General features: G+C 27.3%; 3 protein-coding genes across 13 annotated transcripts in view; 2 read left to right on the plus strand and 1 right to left on the minus strand.

Annotated features, from left to right (window-relative positions):
- Positions 1–2,484, minus strand: LOC119669088 (ubiquitin-conjugating enzyme E2-22 kDa). The gene is made up of 6 exons (XM_038078863.1): positions 2,434–2,484; positions 1,796–1,959; positions 1,194–1,346; positions 1,060–1,142; positions 436–599; positions 1–377 (listed from the first exon to the last, which is right to left on the minus strand). Exons 2-6 carry the CDS (start codon positions 1,856–1,858, stop codon positions 241–243), a joined length of 600 nt encoding a protein of 199 aa, XP_037934791.1. The 5' UTR covers positions 1,859–1,959; positions 2,434–2,484; the 3' UTR covers positions 1–240.
- LOC119669086 (ribose-phosphate pyrophosphokinase 2) overlaps positions 1,415–22,552 on the plus strand; it is a 27,125-nt gene continuing 5,987 nt past the window's right edge. The window contains exons 1-4 of one of the 11 annotated variants that reach the window (XM_038078850.1): positions 1,415–1,520; positions 10,887–11,109; positions 17,192–17,387; positions 17,795–17,863. In XM_038078850.1, coding sequence (XP_037934778.1) covers positions 1,463–1,520; positions 10,887–11,109; positions 17,192–17,387; positions 17,795–17,863 — 546 coding nt within the window. In that variant the 5' untranslated portion in view covers positions 1,415–1,462. Of the gene's footprint in view, positions 1,521–4,691; positions 4,938–6,835; positions 6,926–10,886; positions 11,110–17,024; positions 17,045–17,191; positions 17,388–17,794; positions 17,864–22,552 lie in introns of those variants that run through there. The other 10 variants (XM_038078851.1, XM_038078855.1, XM_038078857.1 and 7 more) reach the window with 10 other exon arrangements.
- On the plus strand, positions 7,689–10,163 carry LOC119669085 (dynein regulatory complex protein 1 homolog). Its single transcript, XM_038078849.1, has one exon. It carries the CDS (start codon positions 7,822–7,824, stop codon positions 10,102–10,104), a length of 2,283 nt encoding a protein of 760 aa, XP_037934777.1. The 5' UTR covers positions 7,689–7,821; the 3' UTR covers positions 10,105–10,163.

A 22,552-nucleotide genomic window follows, 5' to 3' on the forward strand; every position in this document is an offset into this window, starting at 1 on the left:
TAGTATTGAAAACAGTACATTCAGCATAAAAAAATAAATAAAAACCATAAAAACAGAGAATTTATATTATAAATTTTGACAAAATTCATAATTATACATTTGGGGTCATCGTTTCAGCGAAAATTTTGTTTGAATTTGATTCTTTTTGTTGAAGGTTTTTATTTTTATTTTATTTAAGCTTTTTTACTTCTTAACCATATTCTAGACCATCTCATTTTGTACAAAATCGATCGCATGCAGCTAACTAAAGTGGCTTTCCGTAGCCTTTTCTAGATCCCAGTTTTCCTTTGATAATACAGCTCGAGCCTCATGCTCATCGATACCCATATCTTTAAGACGTTGAATCTTGGCATCACATTCTGGAAATTTATGTGGGCCTACATCAAGATAAAAATAATGTTTTATAATAATATTTTACAGATAAAGTGCGCTTACCTCCGGCATAAGCATTTGTCCAATGCTTTGCTGTTGTTATAAATATTGGGTGCTTGTCTTTATACTGGTAGGCGACTACTGCGTCTTGAGGATCATCGGGTTCTGCTGCTGCTAATAAAGCTTGCAAAGAAAGCAAAACCGTGCGTAAGGTCATAGCAGCAGCCCTAAAATTTAAAATTAATTAAATATTAATAAATATTATATATATAGAGATATGTGTTTATAATATACCAATTCTTATAGTTAACTGCTATAAATAATGAACCAATTTCTTTCGATGTTAGATTTATCTTTCGATAAATCTAACACCACAAATAATGGCATTGACCTAGACACAGAAAAATTTATATATTACAGATCGGATAGGATCGACTAATTTCTTACACATTGAAGATATAAAAAATAGATTATTTATCTAACAATATTAATTTACATTTTAAATTGTAAATTTTAGAATTAGTTAAAAAGAATTGTATAATACTGAGGACGACACTTTAAAATTCGTTTATAAAAAACGCGTTAATGTAGTTCTAATACACCATATTTGTGGATTTGTAGGAAAACAGTAAGTTTGTGTAATTATAGAAACCGTTAAACAGCAAAGAAAGATTACTATAAACTTACCAATTGTCCTTCAATATATCTAAACAAATAGCACCAGTTACAGACGATATATTCGGATGCCATATTTTAGTAATAAAGCGCACCTGGAAAATACAAAATTAAGGCCCGAATCCACAACTTTAAAAATATGTTACCTTTGGCGGATTAAATGGATAGGTTTCTGGCACCTTAATTTCCAATATAAACTTTCCGCCTTCGTATGGTGTATCTGGTGGCCCGGCAATTTCACCCCGTAGCTCGGTCCAACTGTCATTAATCAACTCAATTTTAATTGAACACTGTACGATCTAAAAATATATATATATTTAAAATAAAATAATAAAATATACAGCATTTATTTTAAAGCATGTCAAAATTATTTTAGTTAAATTCTTAATAGTAAATTTTGCTATAAATACATAAAATGACCAATCCTGCAGTGCAAATTTGTAAATCTGACAATGACGAGGACGATGAGTGCGGTAATTAAATATACATATTATATTGATTTTCTTTTGCTTGATTTACAACAATGAAAGATAATGAAACACAATAACTCATAAAATTTACAAAATTTAACATTGTGAGCAACAATCCAAAAACTTTTAGCATGTTTAATTACAAACGGTTTCCTTTAACTGCCAAATTGGTAAAATGGAGAAAAGTGCACCCACCATTCAATAGAGAATTTAACAAGCTTTCTGCATACTTTTACTGTACAATTAAAATTTCCAACTAAAACCCTATATACTCTTACCTCTTCACTTTTCATGACTTCTTTAAATTCGCGCTTGATTCGAGATACTGCCATATTCGCCATTATGCTGCAATTGGTTGTCGCGATATACTCCTTGGGTTCCTTACTTTTATTTGGAATTGTTATTGGCTCCTTCGAGTTATTTATCCAATGTCACCCAGCCACTTTAAGTAAAGTTTCAATTAAAATTTTATATAAATATTCTAAATTTGAAATTCAGATGATTTATTTAAATTTCTCATTAAAAAAATTTAGAAACAGAATATTTCATTCTTCCACGATAGAGTAAAATAAAATGTCAAAATCATGTCTATTTAAATTCGCTCATAGAAAAATATACGGCGAATATAAAGTGCACTACGTTAAGTAAAAATCCATGAATTCAATGCATACGTAACTTTTGAAACATATTAATATATATCATTTATGAATTTTAATATAAATATTAACAAAACATTAATTTATTATATGTGCATAATACATTCAACATAATCATAAATATTTTGATTTGACACAATACAATTCCGAAAACATAATCATAGTAAAGCAACGTCTTTTCTTGTACCAACTCTACGCTTTTAATATGATTTAAACATAAATTGATTACGAAACAGGGTACAATTAATAATAATATTCACAGTATACAATAGATGCATTTGACCACAAGATTGTTCCTGTTTATTATTATTTTTTGAAGGAAATTTCTAAACAAAAACAATTTCCAAATATTTATCGTTAAACAAAGATTGAAATATTTAAGACAAATTTGTGTCGTGTTACTTGGATACAAGTAGTATGTATACTGTATAAAGTTTGTCTCAACAATCAGTTCACGTCCATATAATTAGAATTTCATTTAATTTGGTTTTTTTTTTCTCTGCAAACAAATTTTGAAAAATTTCAAAATACTTGATAGCAATATTGTTATATATTTTATATTTTAATCAATTAAATATACACAAATATGTTAGACCTATGTAATATATATATATATATATATATACCTATATATAATTTAAAATGGGAAATGAAATTGCCTTCACTATTTTACAAGTAAAGTATGTAATTTTACAATAACCAAAATATATACATTGAAATATAAAACGTGTAGAAAGTAATTTCAGTTGAAGTGAAAATATTTGAACTAAATTGTTAAATATTCCATAACTCGGCTTTTACTAATGCGTTAAGCATTAAATTGTAATCATGCCTAAAATAATCTTTAATTAAAATTTTTTACTTTGATATCCAATAAAGCTGGCTTAAATTTTACTGAATTTTACGATAGTAACTTAAAAATTTTGTTTTTAATACATATATAAAAAAAATAGTTTCATTAATTTATTAATAGTTGTCTTTTATTTCTGCAGGTTAAAAATGAAATAATTATATAAATAAATACTACTTTTATTAATTCCATGTGATATCTATCTATCGAATCCTGGTGGTTATATATTGAGTTCGGTACCAATTTATTCTCGTGTTTACTAATTCGTACTTTTAACAATTTTAAATTGTTTTAAATAAGTCGTATTTAAATAAAACATAATTAAACTAAATCATATTATTCTGAAAAAAGGTGCAACGAACAATTAAACTCAAGGAATTAAACAAATTATTTATGTGAATATTCTTCAAATAGCCGATGATTAAAATTTATTCATGAATGACTTGAAATTGAATGGAAAAACAAAAAAAAATTATTTCTGTTGGAACCAAAACTGGAAACAAACCGATATATTTTTTTAAGTGATCGAAATGAAAAAATTTCCAGTTTAAGGCCCTGTTATAAATAAACTCTGTACACTTCAGAAACTATCACTGTACACTTCAGAAATTATTGTTATCGCATATTCTCTTTCTGTATATGGTACTATTCATAATACTAATAGCTTTATTCATAATATTATAAGGGGTTCAGTCGCACAGTTTTCATAATTCGGAGAAATCAGAAATCAAAATCAAAAACGTTTACAAATTGATATTTCTAAAACTGTTTGTCATAATAATAACAAGTGTCATCTATTCTTTCTCTTTCCTATTTTTGATTCGACCAAATTTTACAAATAATGTTGCAGTTAGTTTTATACAGTACGAAATGGTAGTTTTTTTTATTGTTTTTAAAAATTGAAGCCTTCTTACATTCATTTAACATTTTTTGATTTATTCCTCAATTGTTTTTTTATTGAGAAAATTTTTTGTTTATGTTGCTTATAAAAAAATTTTAATAATTTGTTTATTTGCTGACCAAAATAGTTTTAAAGCAGATTTTTTGCTTTGAAGATTTTTTAATTTGAAGTTTTTATTAACAAATAATTTTGGTGATATGCGAAAATATTTTAAAAAGTTATCTCTGCTTTTGTATTTTGATTTGATTTTAAACACATAAGATCTCTTTCTTCAAAAATATCTCTAATGTGCAATTTATTTCTATTTATTTTCTATTTCTCTATTTTATAGTTAATGTTCTCTTAAATTTGAAATTGTTAATCAAACTAAAATTAATTACTTGTAAATGATAAAAATATTAATAATACATATAAAATAGTTTAGCATATCTTTTGTTTAAAGTTTTCAAAAAAAATTTTTCTTCATAACTTTATATAAATCCCAATAATATATAATATATAGATATTAAAACTAACCTCAAAAAATGTTTATTTCATTTAAAAAATAATTTATTGCGCTAACGTGGAGATACAATAATAAAAATTCTCGGCATTCGTTTCACAAAGTTAGAGCGAACATGGTCACTCTATCTCACAGTTAATATTTAGAAAAAAAAGGTCCGTATCCAATTCGCAAGTTATTTTTATGGAATGCTTACAGCACTTATACACACGAATATATACGTTACTCAATATGCACGCATGCATATTCAAATGTATTTTATATGGTATTGTTTAACCTTGTTTTTATGTTAAGAGATTTGAACGATCTCACTGACAGTGACAGTGGAGTTCTAAGTACTTCAGCTAGTAAAAGCGAACCATTCGTTCCTAAGCTTTTGGATAAGTGAGAACGCGGTTTATCTAGTGATTTTTAAAATTGTTATGCATGTTTTATTTTATTAGTCAAAAATTTTGTGCAATACGCCAATTCCATAAAGAGTGAAGAGAACTTTTTTAAATATTCTTAAAGCGTAAGTCTAAACACTTATTTATAGAACATAAATCAAATCAAATGATGTGTCCAATTACAAAAATAAAACGCTTATACAGACAAGTGTTTTGTGTTAGCGTAAGGCTTATTTTATTCTGTTGTATATATAATTCTTGTGCTTGTTTCGTTTGTGTAGCTTCATATTTACTTGATTTTGTTGATGTATTTACCAGAAAACGTGCCGATCGTCTGCTGCAAACACGTGGTTTACTAAGATTTGTTTGCGTCAATATGCATATGTAGGTGCGTTAAATGCCAAAAACTATTTTTTAATAAAATTTTTAAAACTAACAAATCCCTTTAATTTGAAATTTCTAAATTTAGTTAAGAAGGAAATAGTTCTCAAGGAAATCAATACGCTTTAAAAAATTCGCTAAGTATAAAGAACAGAAGCTACTGTTGATGCGTTTATAGACTATTTTCAAGTGATCACTCCTTTTATTTCGTTACTTAATGTAGTTTCAACAGTGTTCAAGGTGAAACACATTCAATGAAACTAAAAATTTAAATTACTTATTCATTTAAATTATTTTATTCTGAAGCAAATTATGGTTTAATTACCCCAGTTAAAAAACAAATTATATTTAAGCAAGCAAAATACAGGCAATATCTTTTTAAAAGATGATAAATTATCCAATAAATAATCCTATTACATAAATAAATATAAGTAAAAAATTATTATATTATTTTCAAAGTAAATTCATATTGATAAGTTGTATTGACAAAAACAAATACCTTACCACATAAGAAAAATAAATTTAACTGATATTCTTGTTAGAACACGCAAAGTAAATTTTGCGATACCGGCTAACATGTTTTTAATTCATCTTAGCGGAAGTGAAACGACGAATACTTACATTTTTATCTTCACTCTGATTAAACCATTTTGTTGCTCGACGGTAACTGAGAAAATGAAATAAAAATGTAGTAATGTAATTAATAATGATCCCTAATTTAAGGATTGTTAAAGAGAAATAATTTTACAACTTATTTATATTTAAGATAATAGATCAATTTAAAAATATTTTAAACAAAAAAAACAATTACATATGTAAGATAAAAACTCAAATATATTTTATTAGTATTTTTACAATATATTTTTTTTTCTCAATTAGGAAATTATTCATATTAGGATTCGAGCCTAACATTTTATGCTTTTAAATTCAATGATTAACCACTTATTTCTTGGATTAAATTTAATATTATCTGAAATAAAACAATTTAATATTTTAGATGTTTTTTGTACAGTTATAATTGTTCACATCTATATTATACATCTATTAATATCACTAACGAAGTAAATCCTGTAATTCAATTTAGTAAGTTTTTTTTATATATACTTATGTATATATTTTATATATTGTTCAGCAATTTTTATCGTTTTAGTTTTAATTTCGTTTTTTTTTTAATGTTCATTATTATGTATATAGCTGTGTTACGTGTTTGATAAAACGTTAAAAACGCTTGATATGTAGAAAAATAATAATAATTTCTTTTATAATATTTCGCTTTTAAATATTAACTTGGCATCACTCTTAGCCGGTGTGTACTGCATTTTCCAAAGAAAATTATTATTAAATGCACTTCAGTTGAGTAAAAATAAAAGCTTTCTTTGAGAGGCGCTCAATTTCATATGTTTTGCTGCACGATAGAATAGAATTTTCATAGAATAAAAATATTTTTAATGACAGCAGTTCTGAACGTTCAGCCACTGAACAAAACAAAACAGAAAGTTCGCTGGCGTTCGCTAAAAACGTATACATATAATTAAATTTGTGACAATTTGTTTGTCAAGTTCGAGTTTCAGTTTCAAATATATTAATTTGTGATTTAATAATTTCAAATATTTAAAAGTTAAATAAATAAATAAAATAACATTTGTTAACACAATAAATACTAAACTAATAATTACGTTCTTCAAAATTGTTGTGCTCAATATGCCAGACCGTAAGGATCACGGCGAAAATGGTTTGTATTCAAGAGCATCAAAATATGAAAAATATATTCGAAAATTTTTTGATAATCTGCTGTTTGCCATAAACAATGCTTTTTTATTATTTTTACGACTTGAAATGCTATTTTATGTAACGTGACGCAGTGAAACTGAATGTAGTACTAATTTATGTTTAGCAAAAAAATCTCTTATCATTTGAATATTTTTATATTTTATATTGAATAGGAATTCATTTCGTCTTTTTTTTTAAGCATGGCATCAGTGCTGCCCGCTTTCAGAAAATAATTTTACCGCTAAGTCCAATAATATTTAAATTAATTATTTATTATAAATCTTTCAATAAACGAAATGTTATAAGCATTTTTGATGAAGCTTTTTATTTAATATAATAGTAAATTTCATATTTACTATGTAATTTTTTTCTATGAAATTATGTGCATACATATGTAAATAATATTACACATATCATACATACATATGTACTAGTTTCTAACCCACTAACGTTCAACTAAACTTTTAACGTATTATGTATTATAATATATTCTTCAGTTTCTAATGTATTGTTACTAGAAATATATCAAATTTAAAAGTGGCAAGTTAAGTTTAGAATTCTGTAATGTGAGTTCAATATATTTCATTATTTGAATATTTTATTCTTATATTAACGATGTTTAATTCATAGCTCACAATAAAATATTAAATTTTGAACTTGTTGTAACACTCGACTAGATTATTATTAAAGTTGGCAACTCTTTTACTTTAAACCTTGTTTCTCTTAGCAACTTGGAATTGTTTGTAAATTTATTATCTTAAAAAATTTACGATTACAGTCGAAGTTACAACTTTGCTATATAAGCCCTTTGATTCAATTTATGATTTGTGTTGTGTACATTTTCTCTGAAATAAGAAAATGTCAATAACTTCAAAGAAAATGTCTGTAACTTCAATGGAAGAGCTTAGTTCACCCGAAAGTTTTGAAAGTGAAGAGGAAGTAATAGATATTGATGCGCTCGAATCAGCATTGAATATAGATGAATTGTTAGCTGAACCCATTGAAGTTGAAAAGGCGTTGGGTGAAGAGGATGAAGTTCCAGATGAGGCCGAAACGGAATCCCTGAAGTCAGTTTCTGACATTAAAACTCAGTCAGATTTAGTAAGATGGTTAGAAAAATTGGAGGCGGGAAAGAAAAAGAAGAATTTGTTTTATCATACTGATGATATAAGACGGGTGGACATATATGAGAACTTACGTGAAAGAGCTAAAACTTTAAAACCAACTATCATAGAAGAAGTGGAGTCAGAAAAGAAAGGAATAGAACTGCGATTAGAACTAAGTGATAAACGTTTAAACGAATTGTTGGCTTTTGGAAATGACTTGATAACAAACATAAAAGTCGCAAACGAAAGGCGCGAATTCCTACGGCGGCAAAATGAGGCGAAACATAAAGAGTTACTAACGATGAATATAATGAACGAAACTGCAGAGTCAATGGCTCAGTTCGACAATATTGTCGATAAATGGTGTGAATTAAAAGAGTTAAATGAACCTGTTGCTATACATGAGGAACTTGAAAAACAGAAAGCACGGATTGCTGATGTTATGAAAAGCAAAGATAAGTTAATAGCTGATTGTCAAGCTGAAGTAAAAAGAGTTACTGATATGTACAATTGCGACAAAGTGAATCAATCGAATGATATATGTAACTTGGTAGAGCGAATCGACTTACAGGTTGAATTATTAAGAGAAGCTTACAAAGAAGAATTACGATTACTTGAAACGACTATAATCACTGAACGCGAAACATTGTCATATGCTTTATGTTCAAAATGGGAAAGTGTCTATGATCAGATGTATAAGCACAACGAGGAAACATTTGCAGCTGCTGACGAGTGGAAAAAAGTATATGCGAAGGAATTGGCTCGAATAACAGCCGAACAGGAGGCTATTACTAATAACACGCGCGTAAGACTTGAAAAAGAGGCTGAATTGCTGCAATGGGAATTACGAAACACCAAGAATAGCATTTTTATGAATTCGGAGAAGCTTGACTATAACTACCAGATACTGCAGAAACGCAATGAGGAAAATATTATAATAAACAACGAGCAGAAGAGACGTTTTACAAAACTGAAGGAAAATATTTCTGCTATAACAAAAAAAATTGAAACTTTTAAAACAAAATCGGAGTTAAATGTGCGTAATATAACATCCGAAATTCAAAAAATTCATAAAAATATTGGTGACCTTCAGAAAAAATCTGAAATATTTAAGTTTGAAAATAAGAAAAAGTTTGATTGTGTTTGGAACATAAATTTAACAGAAATGAAAGATTTGCTACAAAAAATTTTAAACGTTGATGAAATCTTATATAGACAGCAACTTGGCCAAGAATGGTTACCGCTAGAGTTCGAGTTTTTTGATATTAATTCTGTTAAAAAAGTATTGAGACCAAAACGTCGATCAACCAAAAATTGCCCGAACGAATCAAACGAAACTAATGAAGCGCCAAAGGAAAAGGTAGACATGAAATTCTTGAAAAAAATTTTAGCCAAAATATCTGATCGCACTGGATTTCTTCTTGACGATAAGTTAATGAATTTATTAGAGCCTTATACAGAGGCAGAAAAATACCTCGTGCGTATGGATAACGTGTTCAGAGCACTTGGTGTATCCGAATTATCAGTTGTTCAATCCTTAACAAAACATTTTCTACCCTACACTTTCTGTCCGAATTGCACTACTGGCGCACCCAAGCAAGCTGTATTGAATTTAACCAGTGCTAAACCCTCCGACATACCTATAGAACCACAGGTGGAAAAAACAAAACCTATTTCTATACTAAGTGCGGAATGTAAGAATCATTATATAGTACTGGAATCTGTATTTGTATTACCTGCACTGACCAGCTTCGTGGAGTATCAATACAGTGAGATGCACGAATTTGCTGAACAACGTAAAGAAATTGATGAAGCGGACAATTTAATAACCATTAGCAATAAAGATATTAAGAACTTTTGGGACAAACTGAACGATGCATTTCCAAGAGAGAAACTTAAATTGTGGGAAACTCTGGATCATGGTATCAATCATTATGTTAATGTACTGAAGCATCGGCATCAATTGGACAATGAGTGCGAATTTCTTCGAAAGCAGAATGCTGAATTGAAACACTTGCTACAGGCATTTTTCTAAATACTTTTTGAAATCAATTTTGTATATTTTTTAAATAAAATTCGTTTCATTTACACAAAGTTTTTATTAATTTTTAATTTTCATTTTATATCTTTTACATTTTTTTCAATTCAAAAACTGTCCTAAGGACAAACTAAGGAAAATATAAACTTCAGGTTGCAATTGCTTGTTTTTATCTCATAGAACCGGTATACCTATATGACAATCACATGGAATTGAAGTTCTGTGTTTCTCATACATTCTTGCCTGTACCTCTTAAATATTCAATATTGCATAAATAAGTAATTCTCGCTCTCCCATTAAATATTGGACAAAAACCTTCTAAGTTTAAAAAGCACTCGTCAGGGTTTCCGAGTGCTGCTAAAAAGCTTTCATAATTTGAATGAAAAGGCACCTACCGCGTTATGAAGTGCATTTCCTTGTATTAAAGTCGAAATGTATTAAAGAAACTGGAAAAAGTCGCTTCTAAAAGTTGCTTCCAGGTATAATCAGTCTTCTAAATTAAATCACACTATATATAGTACACTCTAATGTGCATTTTGTATATACATTCCTATGTATTGTAATTAATTCGAATTTAAACAACATTTTTTTTCTAAAAGCTCATCAAAATTGATTCAATTCAAACATACTATTTTTAAAAACGCACGTAAACCCGTTGCTATTGTATGAATATATTCTAAGAGAGCACGAAAGAGAAAACCATACAAAACAATACATACACATTTACATTCCAAACTTGCACAAGATACGAAAAAATATAATAAAACCTTTAATTCTAGATTGCCAGATGCCAGTACGTTCTGCGAATCCGATACGCGCTAAAAGTTTAATCCGCGGTAATTTGGAAAAACAAACTAGTAATATTATATTACGCCCCAGAATGCCAAACATTAAAGTGTTTTCGGGTACCTCGCATCCAGAATTGGCACAAAGGATTGTCGAACGTTTAGGTATTGATTTGGGAAAAGTAGTGACGAAAAAGTTTAGTAATTTGGAAACATGGTGAGTGGTTCTTAATTATATATATATTTATGATACCAAAAAAAAGTTACAAATGAGAAGAAAATCGTAGAAAGTTCTAAAAAACTAAATATATATACAATGTAATGTGATGAATAAATACTAAAAGTAATAAAACACATGTCTTGCGCGATGTGATATAATGAATTGTGTAAAAAGAAATTTACGAAGAAATTGTTTAAAAAAGAACATAAAAAAAATTTTAAATAACAAAAAAAATTTTATGGCGTACGTGTACATTACTTCGTCCGTCCATTGGAGACAACTTCATACAAGCATATATCGCCACCCTTACTATTAAGGTGGAACATAATTTTCTTTTTGGGACATGTTAGAAGTAACTGACTTATTTAAGATTAAAGTGCAACAACATTAAGTGTTAAGTAGTAGTGATGTTTAAAATTTTAGCATGAATGAAAAGTTTTTTATTCTCTTTTTGTGCTGATACTTGTCGTAGTATAAGCACCGCATGCAATCAAAACTTTTATTATTGATTAAACCAACTGGTTGGACTGTACTGTACATTCTAGCATATTATAAAGTTGAGCCTCTCTGATAGGCAACGCAAATTTTTAATACAAATAATAATAAAAATATTTTATAAATTAAATTAGATATTTAATTAACGACAATTTGTGAATGTATAAAATTATGTAGAATATCATACACAAAACGTTATCAAAGAATAAGAAAATATAAAATAAATTATGTGTAAGCTTTGTATTACCTTTAACTTTAAGGTTATAATATTTTTATTTTATTAATTTTTTGTGTTTTTTTAATGTAGTTTGTGTATAGTTATTGTGATTGTAATGACAAAAATTGAGTTTTCGGTTTAAAATGCTGCAGAGCACAGTAGGGATTGGCAGAGTATCTGATTGCTACACATACTTCCTAAAAGTTTAATATCTTTTGTTTAGCCTTTCTTATACACTTGAAAAGGTGATTACTTATAGGTAGTCACGTTTTTTTGCTTTTTCTGTGTTCTGTTGTGCTTCGCTTTTCTCAGTAAAAGTTTCTCATTTGGCTGTGAACACACACATTGCACATCTGTGTGTTGCTATTAGTGTGCGAATAGTGAATAAAGCAATCGAAAGACATGTGCTGCGTACAACGGAGATGATTTAACACAACAAAATCTTTATTTTTTTCAGAAAATTGCAGTGTTCCATGAAATTTAAATTTTCTAATGTTTGCCCATTTTAATGAACAAAAAAATAATACATATTAACTTAATTAAATTTTTAGTTAACTTAGTTTTTAGTTTTTTATGCTGAAAATGTATTAGTCACTAAATAACTGGATATGCATTTTAGTTTCATAATAAGAAAACTGTTAAGTGCAGTCGAAATCAGCTGTTTTCAGATAATCTGCAGCTGTCAATAACCTCCCTCTATGCCAACTACATTACAAATGCAACCGCAAACGAGCTTTATCCGTATAATTTGTTTTGTTATTGGTTTCATAGGCAAACAAATAAAAGAAAATTACCAATAATAAACAACCGGAAAGCAAAACGTTTTTGCACGTAAATAAATAAACGAACAGGTAAACACATGATTTGCAACGAGTAAAGGAAGGAAGTGAATGCGGGAGGGAGAAAGTAATCTGTTATTTGTTTGAATTTCGTTTGTTACAATTGCAATTTTTTGAAAAAAATATGTGAATTAGAAATGCGTCATATTTAATGTAAGTTTTCTTATCAAATCTTGTACTTATTTTTATTAATATATTTTGTCAAATTTTATTTGTTTTTTTTTTCTGTATATGTATGTTCACTGCCAATTCAATTGAATTCAATACGCAATTTAGAAGGCGAACAAAAATCAAGTATACACTGTACAGTATATTTTTTACTAGAATTGGTATGCATAGCGTAACAAACCCTAACTATTGTCAATGTTATACGTCTTCCAATATTCCTAGCTGAATTTATTTTAATTTGATTTAAATCTTAGATAATATTCCATAGTTTTACATTATCACACTTAACTTATTTTCGGGTTTATCGCGATAAGCGTGTAGGTTTTAGTTACATATACCATCAACAAACCATTTCTCAAAAATTGTTGACTCACGTAAGGTAAACTGAAATCTAAGCATACAATGTATTATATTTGCACAATTACTATGAATCTGAACATTATTAATCGGGCATCAATTAGTCGTACTGCCCATCCAAAATGTTCGAAATAAAGTAAAACAGTCCAAATATCACAAAAAATACACTTGCTATAAAATAATCAAAACATTACAAAGAATCATATAGGAAACAGATTTAAAGAAAAAAAAAAAATTGTTATAAATAATAATTAAATTAATGTTATTTGAATGATTGGGTTCACAAAATTGTCACAGAATTTTCTTATAAAATTGTTAACAAAGATGCTTTTCTATCTTCTAGAATGAAATGACTATGAACTTTTGAAAATTATGAAATTAAATAGAAAATAAATTAGATAGATTAGATTATAAGTATGCATTTCACATTTCAAATTGTATTATAGTACATTTAGATTATCGCAATTTACTCAAAAAATGTTTAATACAATCTGTAATTTTTTATAATAAAGATCTATACAAAATTGTGCGTGTGAACATAGTATGGTATTATATTTTAAAACATTATTCTAAGTTTGTAATCGATAAATTATGGTGTTCTTAGCGATAATACAAACATTCCGTTGAATGCAAACTTAACCAATCCACCACGTTGAAGATTAAAGCCTCGAAGTCCATATATCAAATTAATGAAAATTTGCAACCAACTGCTTCAAATCTGGCAGTTACAATCTTCTATTTATACCAAATGCATATCCATTTATAAAAAGCTACTTAAAGTACCTATACGGCCGGTTAGGCAGGTCAGAGTTTTTTCTAAATTCTTGAAGATGGCTCAATTTGTTCATTATTTTTCTATTGTATTAAAAAATTTTTTTGAAGGCTGTTTTTTAAAAATTCGAATGTTGATTTAAATACTCCTCGTCTTTTTAAAGGTTTTCTATAAAGTTTACAGTACACTTCCTAAAATAAGTAAATATTTTTTAATAAACCGCATAATTAAATGGCAAAAATACTTCCCGATTATTATATGTTTTATGGCTTACCAATAAAATTGAATTCGTGCTATTTATTATACAAACAATATGTTTATTGAATTTTCTTGATTAAGAGTTCAATGCACTGTAATATGGAAAATATATAATTTAATACATAAAAAATAATTATTTAAATAAAAAAATATTTACGTTGTTTCCTACGAAGAATTAAATGTGATAACGCCAATAAAGTAAAACTTAATTAAATTTTCCATCTATGATCTGTTTGTTTAAGAAATATATATCAATAAATTATTTGATAATTAATTAAAATCAATGTTATATAATTTCTCTTGAAAGTCCATTGCGAGCAAACCGAAAAGATTCTTTGGCTCTCTGCCTAAATTATAATTTAATTTGGCGATGGGATATGTGGTTTTTTGTTGGATGCCACAATTTACAGACCGTCAATAAATGTCTTTATAAGTGAACAAGAATTTTCCTCGAGCATTTAATTTTAATTTTTATTTTTATTTCTGTTTTTTTTATTTAAGCTAATGTTGATTTACTGAAATTCTTATAGGTGTTTTTCAATAAAAGTCAATTAAATTTCTTCTTTTTTTTTTTTTGGTATTTATTGGTATAAATAATTTGAGTATTTGGAAAATTTAATCCACTATATTTAGAAAATTTCATAACGAGGGATGTATTGGATATTTCTTTTTTTTAACGATTGATATCATATCCTATAATGTTAAAATTCTATAATAATCTTATATAAAATCGATTATTTACAAAAGCAAGATATGGATTTATTTAAAATGTCTACTGTAATATATTCTTTTGCAAATTTTAGCTGTATAATAGGGAACAAAATCTCATTAAATAGGAAGTCGCATCAAAGTCTTATTGTTGAAAAACAATATACCTGTGCCATATGAAAAATGTTGCTAAGACAACAATATATATTATATACACAAAAATATATATAAAAAAAATTTTATACTAAAACATTTTTTAAATAATTTTTTATAATTTATCATATATATTTTTATTAGCTTTTTTTATTAGTCAGGCTTTCGTAATGCGGTGCTCTCTGCACAATCATGTACCTTTGTTATTAATAAACTGTTGTTTCGTTTATTGAAGCAAGCAATGAAGTCTAAAACATATGGAACGTTGTAACGTTAAAATTTCCAAACCCATGAATCTAAAAAAGTACAGAAATTTTTAACTTAACACTGCATAGATTTTACATATTTCAAATATTTTATATTATATATTTAATATATTTTATAATTTGTATAACTGAATTTAAGTCTGTTTTTGACATATAGACCGATCCGGGTCTATTAAGTCTGTTAATGGTTTTGCATTCGGCAACCATATCAGCAATATATTTTATATACCTTTCTTTTTTGCGATTTAAATGTTTGCCATAATTTTTACCAGTGTATTTACAGTACGACAGTACGGCACGTTTAAAATATCATTCACTTTAAGAGAACTTTTTAGAAACTAGCATGTACGTTATCCCCTTATTTCGTATTTTCTCAAATCGTCTGGATTAGTTCATTTTTTTTATTTTTTTATAATTTAAATCATTTTTATATATTGTAGGAATACAATTTTACAAATGAAGTAAACACAAAACAGCGACGTGTTGGATTTATTTTAGTTTTTTATTGAAAGTCAAAAAAAAAATTACATATTTAAAAATAGCTTCATAGCTCCATGGTAACAGTATAGTATAAGAGCACGAATATAAAAATTTTAAAACAAGCAAACGCCGTAAAATTATAGACGCAAACATATACACAGCAAGAATGTATCTGTATCTCGCAGATACTTTACAGCGTTTTATTTGAGTTTTTTAATATTTTTTGTTTAAAATGAACTATCGATTAAACAACATTTGAATTCTGTTTCGATTGGTGTTCAGAATTATGTCACGTGTTTCTGTGTTATGGCAGTCATGGACTGGGGTAATAGTCTCAGATAATATCGCACGAGTTGAACGCTTATTGTGGCTGTAGATTAGTATAATATGGTGTGCAAGTGGGCGTCATAGCTAATGAGTGACCCATTATTAATAGATAACATACCATATTTAAATAAAGTTAGATTGATTAAATTTCGCATTTGCTTTACTATATACTTTAGCTGTTGGTTAGAATAGCGATTTGTTTATGATTAAATTGACGAAAATAGCGCTAATCTCTTTAGTGCTTGTTTACAGAGTATTAATTTTAATTTATTATTTTACAGATATTGCCAGATAATGATAAGAAGGTTTTCAATAAAAAACGAGTACAATTCTCATGGAAGAATATTGTTAAATTTCGCTTCACTGTGCGCGGTTTCGTTTTTGGATGTATTCGTTTAAAAATATACACAAATTATTCTTATTATTTTTCTGCTCATATTGTTGTGTATTACCTTATTGAGAAAATATTGATTTACTTAAATTAAGGACTTTTGACTGAGAAATCATTTTAAAATAAAAACTGTAATTTGTTCAAAAAAACGGGTTTCAGAATATAAAAAAAAAACATCTTAATTTTTATTAAAATATCTGTTGGGGTTGATCTCATATCATAAGTTTACTACCTACTAGGAAAGCCAGTTTCTTTAATCGATAAAACTTGTAAAAGAAGCGAAATTGTACTCCGTACAACATACTTCTTCCTAATATCTTATACCAGAGGATCAAAACAAATTGATCAAATGAATATTTATGAAGTCATTTATATACCTTCATGTGAATAAAAAGACCCTTTCTTTAGAATTGAAAACAGCAATGCAATCTTTGTTCCAGTCGTAATTCAGTTGTCTTTATTTGTTTCTTTAAGGCACAATTGATTTGTGAACATTATGAAGTTAAGAGAAAAAAATGATTTATTATATGATTTATTATAATAGAAATATGTGGTTTATATACAAACATTCTAAAATTTTATTTTAGTAATACATTCTAAATTTATCATACTTAATTTGTCTTACCTCTCTTTATTATTTTTAAATAGTGTCGAAATTGGTGAGTCTGTACGTGGTGAAGATGTTTACATCGTTCAGTCTGGATCAGGTGAAATTAATGATAACTTAATGGAGCTCCTGATTATGATAAACGCCTGTAAGATTGCATCAGCTTCGCGTGTCACAGCTGTAATTCCTTGTTTTCCTTATGCCCGCCAAGACAAAAAAGATAAGGTAATTTCCAAGGTAATTAACAAAATTACCTAATACCTAACAAAATTATATAGAAAATAATTAAAAAGTTTATAGTACAGTACAGTACAGTACAGTACAGTACGTTTTACTGTTGAATTCTATTGAAAAATTTATATGTTTGAGTTTGAGTTTTATTTTTGTTTTGGTTTTGGTTTTGAGATGATTTGCAATATGTTTTCTTAAAAAGATACAATATTTTTATAATTTTTGGAAATTTGTTGTAATATGATCGGCTGAAAAAATGTGGAATTGATAAAACTAGAACGTCAAAAGCAAAATTATAAATTTTTTTGTTATCCAAAAAGATAAATGATCGATAACCATAAAGCATTAAACATATATCATAAACCACTAACCTAAAACATAAACCTCTTTAATATTTACACTTTCTTATGCAGTTGTCTAACGCCGATGAGTGTGATGAGCGCAAAAAGTTTGCCATGAAAAACCACGATTGGAAATTTAGGGTATTTACAAGTTATTCAATTTTTGTTTCTGTTCTTATTTTGGTGGATACATTCACATGTTTTGGGGAAAATTATAATTCTAAAGTTGCACTTTTATCTAAATTTGGGTTTTGTACTAATCAATTTCAAAATTCCTTTAGGAACACAAAGAGTGCAAGAGGTGAAATTGGAAAAGTCATACATTAATGCCACAATTCGCTTTTTATTTTCCTTGTTAATTTTAATTTATTTATTGTCTTTTCAAATACATTTTTATTTAACTAATATACATTATTTTGTCCTTTGTTTATTCTTGTATATTCCATATGCATGTATACCCACCCTTCCTTCCATAAAAAAGTAATATGAGTATTTTCTTATAATTTTACTTGCTGCTATCAAAACTGAAATTGTAAGATAAATTTTCTCTAAGATAAGCAATACAGGGTGTTATTTTATACAGAGTATACAGTTTTTATACATAACATTCAATGTGCACAGTGAAGTGAAGTAGTGAGAAATAACAACAGTGTTCCAAGAGTGCATTATTAAAATAAACGTAGGTTTTCACTTATATGCATAATTAATTCGCTTGATTTTGGCACGATTTAAGTCATATTCTCAATAGGTACTTATTGTGTTTCGATTCGTAGTGTCAATAAATTGTTTTTTGTTGGCATTCCATGTCAATGCTTATCTGTACCATATCTTAACACTTCTATAATTATGAAACTAGACTAGGTGACTAGTTCCGCTCGATTAAACTGTTTAGTTATTTTGGTTGGAATCTAAGTAAGTTTAGTTGGAATCTAAGTAAGTTTCTGACATTTTCATTGCAAATAAATCAATTCTATTCTTTTATCATTTTGTAGTATAACTACTATTATACTTTTATAATGATATATTTTTCGTTAATGCATATATCAATAATAGATTTCTTTAACTTAGAAAGCGATCCGATGTATAAAGTACAGGTATTTATTTTTTATCTAAGCAATGTATCATGATAAAAACTTAAATGCTATAAATCACAATAAATATTGTGATTAATACATGGAATTGTTATTACAAATATGCAATATACCTGTACTTTACAATATTTATTTCTTTGTGAGTTAACACTAAAATATTAATTTTAAAGTTAACTTAGAATAAGGAACTTGACTACTGGGTCCTTCGGTCTGTGCTTATATTCATGTTAAGAATTATATCTAAATTTTATTAAATATGTCTTTGGGTAGGTGAAGCTTTATTATATTGTAGTCGCTATTCTTGATTGAGTTGAAAAGGCTGTCGTCGTTAGTTGGGTTGTTGTAACAGTTTATGAGATGGCTCATGGTTAGAATATATCTACATTTGGGGCATGTTAGTTGTACATCCCTTTATACTTTACAATATAAAATGCTTAATCCTTCTAAATCGCATGAATATTGCAGTAAAATTATACAATTGTTGTTATAACTTTACTGAGGCAAATATATTAATATATTGCCTTTGATTTACCATTTTTTAGAGAAAATTATAAAATAATTAGTTACTTATAAACTCTATGACCATTTTTATGTTCTTTGAATGCAGCTACACCACGAAATAACAAAAAATTCTGATTTGTATAATACTTAATACTTAAATTCATTGGACTTAATTAAAAATGTTCAAAATTGTTGATTCTTCGCATGCGCAACGCTTTTATTTATAACAATAACAATGCTATCAACTGATGTACAACAATTCGGGGAGTGAATATATCATTGATAAAATCAAAGCATTTTTTTGAAGACATACTATATATATAAATATTGTAATTATTTCTATCTTTTAGGCCACTGTATTAATTATGAAGGAAACTTATTTAAGATAAGAATTAATTACAGTCGTATTTTTATGATGTAGGAAGTAGATGATAAAGTGTGTCGAAAATTCAGAAATATGACCTCTTCTATATTCTTAATCTATTGAGATCAAACCTGATCATAATAAATTCAAGCGTATGACTTTAAACAAATATTTGAAAAAGTACATGAAGTATTTTTAAAGGTACTAGTTTAAGAAGGAAAAGCTTATAAAACTTCTTAATATATCGACTTCGGAATTTGGCCCTTAATTCTCTTCTTTGAAAGCCTGTACACCACAAAAATTCTATCACGAATTGATTGCATTTGTTTGTGTGTGTATATATAAATGTAAATGAAATTTTAAATAGAAATATCTTTTATGAAACAACTCGAACAACTGAATTTGAAAGTTATAAAGTAATTGAAACGGCTTTCAGAAAGTATTAAAGTATTAAATTTGCAATGAAAATGCATTATTTTTGACATTATTGCCTCGAACATAAAAATTATAATTTATTTATTTAAAATATATTAATCTTTAAAAAATATAATAAATAATCTCTCCACATTTTTGCAGCTTCATTGCAACAAATGCTACTGTGCACGAAATGCAATAAAATAGCAATAAAACAAAAAATTAAAACAAATATATTAGGGAAAGTATATATATATATAGCGCGAACAATCAAATCATAATAATTTCCAAGAAGTTTAGAAATATCTTAATTTTAATATGCAAGTGAAAGATTTTTTTTGAACATTGCACATCAGTTTCTGATTACTTGCAACATTGCACGTGCGGATCGCAACATATTTGTTGCTGCATGAGTTTAAATGTAGAAATGTTGCACTTGTTATGAGTTTGATAATTATGCACCAATTGAATTAGGTTATTGTTGTTGTTGTCCGACGTTAATTTTCTATTTGGAAAAATATATTTTTAATTAATTTAACAATTAACAATAATAACGTGTTTTTTCTTTAAATCAATGATAACGACGTCAGTGTCTGCAACAATATTTGTGTTTATTTATTTGTTTATGTTATTTAACCCTCCCCGGCGGGTCATGTTTACGAATACTGATAATAATTTTTGAAAATTGATAATTTTAAATCAATAAAATTTACATATTATTTAAAAAAATAAAAAATAAACGAGTAAATATATTTATTACGCACAATCGATCAATAATGTATTGTTGTGTAAGCGTTGTGTAGTAAAAGTTATGTCCAATGAATTTGGCTTATACACTATATGTTTTCGATATGTACAAATATATAATTTCGCAACTGAAAAAAAAATTTTTTTTTATCCGTAGTTTTAGCATTGAAAATGTTTACATAAAGTTTTTTTTCCGGGATTATTAAAGCAAAACTGCACTTTTTTCATTTCTTTGCAATGGCTGTCCTTGCAATTATTATTTATTTTTTGTATTATATAATTTATCTTATACATTTGAGTTAAGTTGAGGGCTACTACAGTTAATGAGCATAATATAGCAAGAACCAATAATATGAATGCAAAATCTATGTACAAAAATAAAAATAATTAATTTGCAACAACAATAACGTTGTAATGCGTACAATGGGTAACGGATGCTTGTATTTACAAAATTAATTTAAGTAACAAGTGATAAATAATAAGATAATAAACGGATATTTTGAGATTTTTAAGTAGTTCGTAAATTAGAATTTGAGCAAACGTGCGAATAATTTGACCTATCCGCACATACGTTTTGTATCAAACAGTTGGAATATGACCAAATCTAAAATATCGGAATACAAACAACACTAGTACTTATTTGATCGATAAGAGAGAAAACTACATTATGTGGATATAACTTGCTTAGTTGGTAATATGAATTTAGTTCTCATGCGTTCCGTTATATGTAATTACTACATCTCGCAATTCATTACGAATTACAAAAAATGTGTCCAGTTCTTATATAACAACTTTTTCCCCTTAAAATCTGGTTTAATATTAATTTCATGGACGTATATAATTTTCAGTAAGAATGAAGTGGATAAGTCTCCAAGCAAAATCTAAGTAGGTATATACAAAAGTTTCTTTACCAACGACGCAATATTAATTACTTTAATGTTGGAGAATCGATGAATTCTCCAAAATAGGCGTTAATATTACACCTTTTGATTTCCATTGCAACATTTTTTCTCTTGCTCACTGAATGTTAAATTCATAAATAAAAATGAATAATGCTTTAGTGCACTATAGTAGTAGATTTTTATGCATGTTAATGAGTTTTTTTTATTTAAGTACTGAACGTAATAAAAATCAGTTATCCCAAATAAAATAACTTCCTTAAAAACTGCAGAAACTCCTAAATAAAATCGATGCACTTTATATCAAATTCGTAAGGGAACCACTAAACACTCCGTTCAATCCAATTTAATTCCCTCTTTTCAAAATTTTTTAAATTAATTTTTAATATATCTATAATTGCTTTCATAAGTAAATTTTCTTTTTCATTATCTTTTATTTTATTCTTTTTCTTTATTATCTTTTTAGGAGTTTTCAGCTAAGCAATACACTGTGAGTAGAGGTACTGTTTGGCATACGGCGTTGCCAACTCTTCTCTAAAAATCTTGCCGGATTTTGTTTTAATGCATTTAAATTTTTTGGCACTCTTGAAAGGCTTCTACCATATTTATAGTTTTTTAGTTTTTTTATATTTCTATTTTGAGTTCTCACATCCGTTAATTAATATTTCATATAATTTTTCTATAACTTAATTCGTAAGTCGTCAAACTCCTTAAAAAAAGCGAAAAATTGTACATATTTCGAAAATCTCTAATGATTGCGATTTGCATGTGTTTGTAATTTTCAATTTTCAATTTTCAATTTTCTATTGAATAT

This window comes from Teleopsis dalmanni, chromosome 1, assembly GCF_002237135.1.
Source record: "Teleopsis dalmanni isolate 2A chromosome 1, ASM223713v2, whole genome shotgun sequence".
Classification (NCBI taxonomy): Eukaryota; Metazoa; Arthropoda; class Insecta; order Diptera; family Diopsidae; genus Teleopsis; species Teleopsis dalmanni.